General features: G+C 43.4%; 1 protein-coding gene across 1 annotated transcript; it reads right to left on the reverse strand.

Annotated features, from left to right (window-relative positions):
* Positions 1-59: 59 nt before the first annotated feature.
* On the reverse strand, positions 60-10,833 carry QNG1 (Q-nucleotide N-glycosylase 1). The gene is made up of 4 exons (XM_064438332.1): positions 10,444-10,833; positions 9,241-9,500; positions 1,767-1,962; positions 60-497 (listed from the first exon to the last, which is right to left on the reverse strand). Exons 1-4 carry the CDS (start codon positions 10,778-10,780, stop codon positions 265-267), a joined length of 1,026 nt encoding a protein of 341 aa, XP_064294402.1. The 5' UTR covers positions 10,781-10,833; the 3' UTR covers positions 60-264.
* Between the last annotated feature and the right edge of the window lie 45 nt (positions 10,834-10,878).

Here is a 10,878-nt window from a genome sequence, read left to right on the forward strand (position 1 = left end):
GTACATACATGTGTGTGCAAATACATGTACGTACACAAACACAGAACTCAAAGCAGGAGTAATAAATGCCAAATCAAGGTGAATTGTCCAGCAAAGTTTACACTATTAATTCCAGTCATAGTGAGCAAAAGATTCTGATTTTGATAAGCAAGCTATTGATACATCATCACAAAATGAGCATTTGAATTAGCCAGTTCCAAACTAGTATACGACAAAATGCAATTCAAAAGATAATTCATCAGAAAAATTGGTATCAGACTGGCCTTAGTAATATATACACCGTACTCGGTGAAATGGAATATCTTTCATCTCTTCCCTATGATCCCTGGCATAGTCCCAAAGATAATAATCGAGTAAAACTGCATTGATCTTTTCACGCATGTCATGACCCTTCTTCTCATAGAGCTCCAGCAGGTGCTTACAAATCAATGCACAACACCAAATAGAACAGCCACGGATCTCCACCTCCTCTTTATCTCCAGACTGGAAAATTGTTCCTGCGGGACACAAGAGACAGCAATACAATTACATTCAAGAGAGTGAAGTCCCAGGATGGTCTGAATTTCCTCCCGCCCCCCGCCTCCCAAACGTGTTCTATTCTGGGACTGCATTTTTCATGATTTGCATTACAACTGCTAGCAGTGTTGCTACACATTTTCTAATGATTGCTTTACCATATGCACTGGTAAGTTTACCTCCCCCTCAATTACAACAACATCCTGTATACTGAGAGTGGTTTAAGAAAAGAACAGGTATTTGGGTTATGCCACACTATATTTCTTTGATTGTGGAATCAAAAAGGCAAGTCAAACAATTTTTAGAGACTATATTTTCTGACATGCTAACTCTAAGATAAAAAAAATTTAAGAAAAAGAAACGAAAACTGTCACCCCCAAAAAACCCCCAAACCAAAACACCCATCAGAAAACCAAAAAACTATAAAGATATGAGGGGACCTATTTGTTTGAATGACTTGATTGGGTATGTCCTTATTAGGATTCATGGAAAAGAAACTGTCCACATGAACTATTTTATAAATATATAGGGATATATATACACACACACAGAGCCATTCTATTAAGATCCATGGACGACTGCCTTCATCCTTTTATCTTGCTGTGTAATTTTAAAATTGCATAATAGCAGCCCCAGCTCTAGATACAGTCCTTTTACAGTGGAAAAGGGATTGGTTTATGTTTTTATTCTTTAAGATAGAATTTAGTAACTGGAAGTTACTGGAAGATGGAACCATGCTTAAAAACAAGACTAGTCTTATGCAATTAACTTCATTTAAAGCAATCTTTTTTTTAATGGATGCTTACCTTGCTTGCCACTAGCAATTCAGTCCAGATAAAGAGGAAATCTCATGCTTTTATGTTGTCATTGAACTAATGAATAAATCATTGCTTCTTTTATCTAAACTTCAAAAAAATCACAGCCATACTTACGCTGCAAAGTGTTTTCAGCAACAGCAGCCCTTCAGAAACTTGGAGATCAACTGGCTTAAAGTCTCTTTAACCCTTCACTTATCAATATTTAATCCAATGAACAGTTAGATCTTTATAAAAATGTAACCCTAAGATCTCATTTGAGATCATTAGATCTTTCCTGTTACCTCATCACTACATAAGAAGCCCTTGTTCCCTGGAGAAAAAAAAATACACATAACCCTTACATGGACAAAACATTACATTTTAAAAGCAGCTTTCATCTACAATGTCAAGAGTAATCTTACATTACTTGGTACTAGTAAAGAAGCAACAAACCTTCACGTAGTTTCTTCATTAGTTCTTCAGAATAATTCATTGCTTTTAAGTGAACAAGAACTTGAGGAATTCTGTAGTCAGCAAATATTGTCAGACTAGAAATGTCATCGAAAGAGCCATCTCCTTTGCCTTCTAATACACTCCATGTATCAGCCACCAGTATCTGTGCCCGTTTATAGAAAGATACTTTTTTTTTCTGAAGAAAGAAATTTACAGGTTATGTAAGTGCCTGAAACATCAATAAATACAGCAAATGGCAGGTACAGAGAGAGGCAGGTAAGAGTTACATTGCTTTATGAGACATAAACTATCATTTGGTAAAGCAAACATATTAGTTAACTAAAACAGAATAAAAGTGCAACACTCTAAACAATATCGAACCCCGAACACATATCATATGGAATGCTCATAAATAAACTGAAATAAAAGAAAAACATAGAAGACACTGCAGTAGAATAAAAATCAGATCTCAAAACACATCAATGTTGGTTTACTTCCACTTGGCAAACACTGTAGTTGGGGGTTCAGCAAACATTAATTCTTTCAGAAACTCTGGAGTTGATCCAACCTTTTATTTCAAGGAGAGAAGGTTTGCACTCTATGATAAACACAACATGTGGATGTAAATCCGCATCTTTAAGAAAAAAGGTATTAGTGGGTTATAATTTTTTTTTTCCTTTACAGCTTGATGATATTTTCGACTTTTGACAACGTGATGAACAACAATATGTAACTGGAATGGTTAATCTGAAATACAAACAGGTGGGCATTCGATTTATTTCCAGTTTTATTCTTCTACCCTTCACACCACCACGATTTATAAATGGCATTTTTTAAAGCTAATTTAATTTTATTTACTGCCAAGATGCCACTATTCCTGAGAGTGAAGCATATTTTTGTCATTAAATGCTATTTTCCAAATACATTGAGAACAAGATGTCCAACTACATTTCACAGAACAACTTCTGCAAACATCCCAAAAACTACTACTTTCCCTGTGCTTCATTCCATACTTGCAGAACATACACAATTTTGTATGTTAAATAAAACATCACCTGAAACGTTACAACAGGAAGTAAAAAATTAACAGATCAAATCCCATCACAGCTCCTGCTGCCCCAAAGCTAATGGAAACCAAGGACAACGCTCTTTCATAGCTTTAAGATTTTTCTGACCTGTTCATCTTCAGCACCACACCATTCTGCAAGAGCAGAGGAAGGGGCAATTCAAATGGAACTTTTAGTCTCATTCTGCAATTTAATTGGTAGGAAAGATACTGTCTGGGACTTGCCACTGAGCAGATGAATTTATAATTTGTTTCAATTATTGTTAATTTTTATACTGCACAGAGCTTCTAAAGTTTATGTAAAATTCTCCATATGAAAAAGACTGTTAAGCATTTCTAGTAAATTTTCCAACCCTTCTTGTCAACAGAAAGCAAGGAAAGCATTAGGTAGATGACACTGTGCCTCAAGAATAGTATAATTTGTCCAAAAATTGAACTTTTACCAGATGGCTATACAACTAGACTTTTCACCATGCCCACCCCTCCCCTTCCACCCCCACCCCCACAACACCCTCACTTTCCAGGAGAAGCTACCACATATAGGGACACTTGTGTCTTCTCTGATACCTACTGACATTAAAAGAAACAAGGTGCATTGTGTTTGCAAAAAGCAAAATGTGATAGCACAGCTAGGAAAAAAAACCAAAGAATAGGAGGATCATGACAATTTTATAGCCTCGGTCCTGGGTGATGGGAAATAAGAGATAACTACATGTAACATCAATGACTGGAAGCTCAGAAAGGACTCCACAGTGTATGATAGAACATGAAAAACCTGATAGGCGAGTATTATACAGTCTAGTATTTAAACTGTCAGGATTCAAATTCAGCACAGCATCTAAATATGAACTATCCACCCAAGGACAAAAAGCCTTTAGGAATTTTTGTTTTGGTTTGCAATTCATTTTTCAGAAGCAAAAGAACACAGGCAACTTCTACAACTATATTCAGAGATGTGTAATTATGAAAAAATATTTTGTGTATGTGTTTGGAAAAACATATAACCAAAGAATTGTTAATTTAGAAGTTCTAGAAGGTCATAACGTAGGACGGCTGTAGTAGTCTGTGACAGTATGATTCTACTGCAGAATTTATTTTATAATCCTATCATTTCTATTATGGAGAGTTACTGAATAACACTGTTTTGCTCTTGGATCTCTCACCATCTTTTCAGTTCCCTCCTAAGCCTTTACTGAATGCAAAGCCTTACCTCTTGTGAGATCTCAACCTGCTGCAACAGAAATTATGCTGATACTGTGATCTATATGACCTCGCAACAGGTGCTAACACTGATTTATTTTTTTTTTAAAGTAGGGTGTAAACTTGGTCTACATCATTTCACCTGCCTTCAAAATACACCTCTTGCTTAGTGAAAGCAGAAAAACAGCTTCCATATTCATGCAATAGGCTTTACTACTATGTCAGTACTTATGGTCTGGGATAATTTTTGGCACATGTTTTCATTCTGTAGTCTGCTGCTGCTGCTTTTAGGGAGGCTTGGTTTATAAAGCACTCAGCATCATCTCATGAAAGACATTATGTCAGTGAATACAGTCACTATAAAGATAAGAAAATACTCTATCACTTTACTTGGTAAAATATTTCCTTTTTGATCATAAAAATAATCCAAAAATTACTTTATATGTAAAAATCCCAATTAATTAAATTAGTAGCTTCAAAGATTATTCAGTAAGAACCCGATTTTTCTTGTAAACATATCTTACCTCATATCAGGAGACAAAGGAAGATAAAATCATGCCACCTACTGAAGGGGAGATTTAAGTGAAAAATGCAATAGGTTCAAAATTCCAGTGATTTGTGTTGCAGGGATATACCTTGAAAAGACTGCACAGGCTACTAGTATAGGCTACACTATCACTACAGTAGTCTTTTGGACATAATGATGTAACAGCCAAATACTACTGCAGATGGAACTGAGCACAGGAGCAGCTACATATCACACTGATGCTAAATAACGATCATGTGTGTATAGGCAAAACCAGAGACTTGGAAAATACCACAGTCTCTTGTTTGCTTCCCATCAGTTTCTTTCAGGAAAAGGGCTCCAAAAAGCTTCAGTATCCTGCCAACCCTACCAAAAGCATGGGTTAATTCTGGTCTGTAGTCATTCGTGCAATGCCTACTGAATCAACAAGAGTTAGCATGGATTCTCAATAGTTGTACATTTTCACAATTCTACCAGAGTTTCAATTCCTTTATCAGCTGCAGAGATCCTCAAGGTAAAAGAAGAAAGGGGCCAGGAGCAACTGCGGGAGATTTAAACAGCCCTAGGGAGCACCAGTGACCAGGAGCGCTAAGAACAGGGGATGGCACATCAGCCAGGGCACTGCATGGCAGTTTGCGCAGGAAGGGCACTGCACCCTGCTCGTAGGCCCACAGCCCAGGGAAGTGCTCTAGGTCTCTGCCAAAATGGTGGGCACTCGCCCCAGAGCTAAAACCAGGGTTCCTACGGAAAAAGCCCCGGAGATGTCTGATGCACCCACCCAGACGGAAATGATAAGGAAGAGGCTTCAGTACAGGCGGTAGGTTGCAGCGAGTGCCCAGACCCTTCTCCTTATGAAAAGGTAAGTACTTGCACAAGGTGTGCATGGGTTGATGACCTGTTGCGTCAGGTGGCTGCGTTGCAGGAAACAGTTAAAAGGCTGCAGAGTATTAGCGGACCAGAGGTGGAAATAGGTGGTTTCAGAACCACATTCCTGTGGCAGACACCTCTGAGAATGAGGTACCTTGGATCCTGGGACCCCTTCAACCCACAAAAGGAGGGTGCTGCTTCAGTCCATAGCCTCCAGCGTCACTAACAACAACAGATAAGAAGTTTTAACAGCTGTAGACACTCACGACCAAGGTCTGCGAGGTGCAACTGTACTGGCAGCACAGAGTGGATACTGTAAAGAAAAGAGACGAGTGCTCATAGCAGGTGACTCTGTTAAAAGGCACTGAGGCACCCATCTGCCCACCTGACTGGGAGTCACAAGAGGTTTGCTCCCTCCAGGTGCTAAAATCTGAGACACTGCTGAGAGGATTCCACAACCTGTCAAGAGCACAGATTACTATCTGCTGTTACTCTTCCATGTGGGCACAAATGATGCTCTAGGCCAGAGCCTGGGCAGAACCAAGGAAGGCTATAAAGCCCTGAAGAAGCAACTGAAAAATATTGGTGCCCAAGTCATCTTCTCCTCCATTTTACCGTTCAGAGAAAAATGGGCAGCAGTAATAGATGAATAATGCAAGTCAGCTCTTGACTACGCGTCTAGTGCTGTCGTGAGAGTTTTGGCATTTAAGGCAACAGGATTTTCCCCAGCAATCATAGCCTGTTAGGAAGGGATGGAATCCACCTGTCTACAAGGGGCAAGGGAATCTTTGGCAGCAGTCTGGCCAACTTGGTCTCAGGGGTGGGGTCTAAAGTGGAAATGCTAGAGTCATCACATCCAACAGGAATATAAGCCAGGCCAAAGACAAAACTTGTATGCTGTTAAAGCAACATGGTAAGGCACACGATATCCAGGAAGTTCCTGCAGAGCATTGAGGACAAGTTTTTTACACAGGTGGTGGAAGAGCCAGCAAGGAAGGACCTTATACTAACAAAGAAGTTCTGAGTAAATATGTGAGGGCTGGGGGTAGCCTTGGCTGCAGTGACCACTAAATGGTGGAGTTCAGGATCCTATGTGGTAGCAGCAGAGCAACACGTCAGATTACAAACCTGGACTTCAGGAGAGCCAACTCTGGCCTCTTCACACCTCCTTGGAGGAGTCCCATGGGTTAGGGCTCTAGAAGGCACAGATAACAAGAAGGGCTTCTTCAAATACATCAGCAGTAAAAGGAAGCCTGGGGACATTGTGGGCCTGCTGCTGAACAAGGTGGGGGCCCTGGTGACGCAGGATGCAGAGAAGGCAGAGTTACTGAATGGCTTCTGTGCTTCAGTCTTCACTGCTAAGGCTGGCCCTCAGGCATCCCAGCCCCCAGAGGTGAGAGAGCAAATCTGGAGAAAGGAGGACTTCCCCTTGGTTGAGGAGGGTTGGGTTAGAGGTCACCTAGGCAAACTCGATCCTCACAAATCCACAGGCCCCGATGGGACGCACCCACAAGTGCTGACGGAGCTGGCGGATGTTGTTGCTAAGCCACTCTCCATCATCTTTGAAAGGTCGTGGAGAATAGGAGAGGTGCCTGAGGACTGGAGGGTAGCCAATGTCACTCCAGTCTTCAAAAAGGGCAAGGAAGACCCGGGGAACTCTGGGCCAGTCAGCCTCACCTCCATCCCCAGAAACGCAATGGAGCAGTTCATCCCGGAGGTCGCTTCCAGGCATGCGCAGGAAAAGAAGGTTATCAGGAGTAGTCAACATGGATTCTCCAAGGGGACATCACGCTTGACCAACCTGATAGCCTTCTATAATGGTATGACTGGCCGGGTAGATGAAGGGAGAGCCGTGGTTGTTGTTTACCTTGACTTCAGTAAGGCTTTTGATACTGTCTCCCATAACATCCTTGTGGATAAGCTAAGGACATGTGGGTTGGATGAGTGGACAGTGAGGCAGACAGAGAGCTGGGTGCCTCAGAGGTCTGTGATCAACAGGACAGAGTCAGGCCGGAGGTCCGTAACTAGCGGTGTCCCCCAGGGGTCTGTGCTGGGTCCAGTCCTGTTCAACCTGTTTGTCAATGACCTGGATGGAGGGCAGAGCACACCCTCAGCAAGTTCACTGATGATACCAAGCTGGGAGGAGTGCCTGATACACCAGAAGGCTGTGCCGCCATTCAGCGAGACCCGGACACGCCGGAGAGCTGGGCTGAGAGGCACCTCGTGAAATTCAACAAGAGCAAGCGCAAGATCCTCTGCCTGGGGAGGAACAACCCCATGCACCAGTACATGCACCAGTACAGTACCTGCTGGAAAGCAGCTCTGCTGAGAAGGACTTGGGAGCACTGATGGACAGGAAGCTGACCCTGAACCAGCACTGTGCCTTTGTGGCCACGAAAGCCAGTGCTATCCTTGGGTGCATTAAAAGGAGTGTAGCCAGCAGGTCGAGGGGAGGTTATCCTCCCCCTCTGCTCTGCCCTAGTGAAGCCACATCTGGAATACTGCGTCTGGTTCTGGGCTCCCCAGTCTAAGAAGGACAGGGAACTGCTTGAGCAAGTCCAGCGGAGAGCTACCAAGATGATCAGGGGGCTGGAGCATCTCCCGTATGAGGAAAGGCTGAGAGACCTGGGTTTGTTCAGCCTGGAGAAGAGAAGACTGAGGGGGGGATTTCATCAATGCTTATAAATATCTGAAGGGTGGGTGTCAAGAGGAAGGGGCAGGGCTCTTTTCAGTGGTGCCCAACAGTAGGGCAAGGGGCAATGGGCTCAAGCTGGACACAGGAAGTTCCACCTGAGTATGTGGAAAAACTCCTTTCCTGTGAGGGTGCCAGAGCAGTGGCACAGGCTGCCCAGGGAGGCTGTGGAGTCTCCTTCCCTGGAGACATTGAAAGCCCGCCTGGATGTGTTCCTGTGCCCCCTGCTCTGGGTGTCCCTGCTGAAGCAGCGGGGTTGGACAAGACGATCTCCAGAGGTCCCTTCCAACGCCTACCATTCCGTGATTCTGTGAAAGAGAGAGAGATGGTCGGGAGCAATTCGAGGGGTGGGGGGAAAGTGGAGGGGGAAAAAAGATTATGATTTTTCAGGCAGAAATTATGTCAAATATTATGGATTTTTAAGGAGTCATGATCTAATTGGACACATGGAGTATATGAAAATAAATTGCAACAAAGTGATGAAGACAGAGACAGCATATGAAAAAAATGTCTCTCCTCTGTGGAAAAAAGGTGACTCTTGCCATTAGAAATACATTCCTGACTATTTAATTACCTAAGGCAATCAGGTTTCTTCTACTGTTAATAGATTTCATTATTTTGTTTTCAAAGGTTTAGATTAATTTTTGAGGTTTGACAGAGTTTAGACTGACAGAGAAATAAAATCCCAATAATTTTGCCCCAGCTTAACAAAAAAGTATACTGTGGTCCAAAAGTACTTTTTAAAAAAGCCTGCTATCCTACCTGTATGAGTCATAACAATCTACATAATTAAGATCAACTGTTTCAAAGTCTGATTCTCCTTTCATTATACAGACAAATACCTTTACTTTAAGTTGATGGGGCAAAAATACTAAAATAATAGTGATTTTCCTTATTTCCCTTGAATTTTATTTTTGAAAACACTGAGTTCCGTAGAAGTGTTTCTGTTCGCCTTCCACTTCCTGGATTACAGACCCCAACAATTCAGAAATATTGGATCAGTTCTGAACTGACTATCATCTCAGAAAAACTTATATCGACAACCTAAGAGGTATCTTTTAAAGTCAAAATCAGTAAGGAGTAAATGCTTATTTTAAATAATTCAACATTAGAACTAGCTTACCTGAAACACAGCTTCATCTCTGTATGAAGGAAAATTTTCCAGTACTAGATATAGTAGTTTCTGAGCACTTCTCTCACTCATTTTAACACAGGTGAGGAAAGATCCTCCAAATCTCTCTAACAGAACTGTTCCGCTTTCATTCAGCACTCGATGTCGTTCTTCAATCAAAGGCATGGGCACTTCAGTGTCAGAGCGAAATACGTGCCTAACTTGTTGAAGCGTCATGGTGGCAAAATACGATGAACTGGTAATAGGTATTCCTTCAGAAAATTAAAAATAAGATGTTTAGGCTATCATAACATATCCTAAGGCATAATGCAGTGGCCTGCTACAGACGAGGGCACTTACACACTAAGATCTAAACAGCCCATGAACTCTGAAAATCAACTGAGCGTCCAGTGATAACTGCACTCACACACTGCTTAAAATCGAATTTGTGCCTGTACACACTGCTTCCTTCTGCAGATAACAACTTCCGATGTGCAACCCTTCTTACATTTTATACATCATTTTTCCCGGCTGCTTAGCCTTTGAGTGTGGTGTTTATGTAGCACGCAGGCAAATATAGTTAGTCAGCGTAGGCCTGTTTTCCCTTAGCTCCTGATCACATCGTGCATTTACAAAAAGTATCTTAACACAAACCTTCCTTTAGTTTACAAACAAATATGTAGGAAATTAATTCAAACTTCTACCTCTACCTACAAACAGATTCCCCGCCCCCCCTCCCCCCCCAAATAACAGCAACAAGAGTGGGCGCTAAAATACTGGTTGTGGAGGCATATGGGTTTTCAGGCTTACTGGAGCCGCTTCGGTACTAGGTTGGTCCAGAGGATTCTCAGTGTAAGCCTCGTTTTGTCATTTGTCACAGAAATAGGTGACTGATCTTAAGAAAACACGTGAAATAACCGAAGCCCTGAACAGCTGACTACAGACACCGCTCAGAAGTCTTTTTAATGGAATAGAGATGTCCCATGACCCAACTAGAGCCGCAAGTTACACATTTTCTGCGAGGGTATGATTGCTAAAGCGCGTCCAGTTACCTCCCCCGAGCTCCACGGGGCAGCCCGCACAGGCAGATGCGCTAGAAGGGCGAGCAAAGCTTCGCAGAAACGCTTCCCGTTCCGGGGGTAGCGCCTTCATTTCACACTCGTGGCTCGGTTTCCAACCCCCAGCCCGGCCCCGCTCCCCTCGGCGCTCACTGACCGTCGTCCAGGGCCCTGTTGACGGCGGCGCAGAGGGACCAGTAGCCGCTGTAGGTTTTCCCCTTGTAGGTCACCAGGTACTTGTGGTCCTCCCGCTCGGACCAGAAGGAGAAGTTGAGCGAGTCCACCAGGAAGACCCAGTCCACCGCCTCCGCGCTGGCGGCCCGCGGGTTCAGCTCGTGGAGGCTCTTCCACCCCGCCAGCCCGAACTCTGCCGCCGAGGCTCTGTCGAACAAACTCTCCGCCACCCGCCGTGCCCCCTCCTCGTCCACCCAAACATCTTCGCTGTTCCCGGCTATAAACCGGGCGGACTCCAGGGGGGACGGGAACACCTCCATACTCAACCGCCTCTCTCTGGGGGCAGGAAACACGCACTCTTTTGAGGCCGGCCCCTCCCGCGCCCCGCCCCGGCCCGGCCCAGCCCAGCCCTCTCTCA

This window comes from Phalacrocorax carbo, chromosome Z, assembly GCF_963921805.1.
Source record: "Phalacrocorax carbo chromosome Z, bPhaCar2.1, whole genome shotgun sequence".
Taxonomy (NCBI): Eukaryota; Metazoa; Chordata; class Aves; order Suliformes; family Phalacrocoracidae; genus Phalacrocorax; species Phalacrocorax carbo.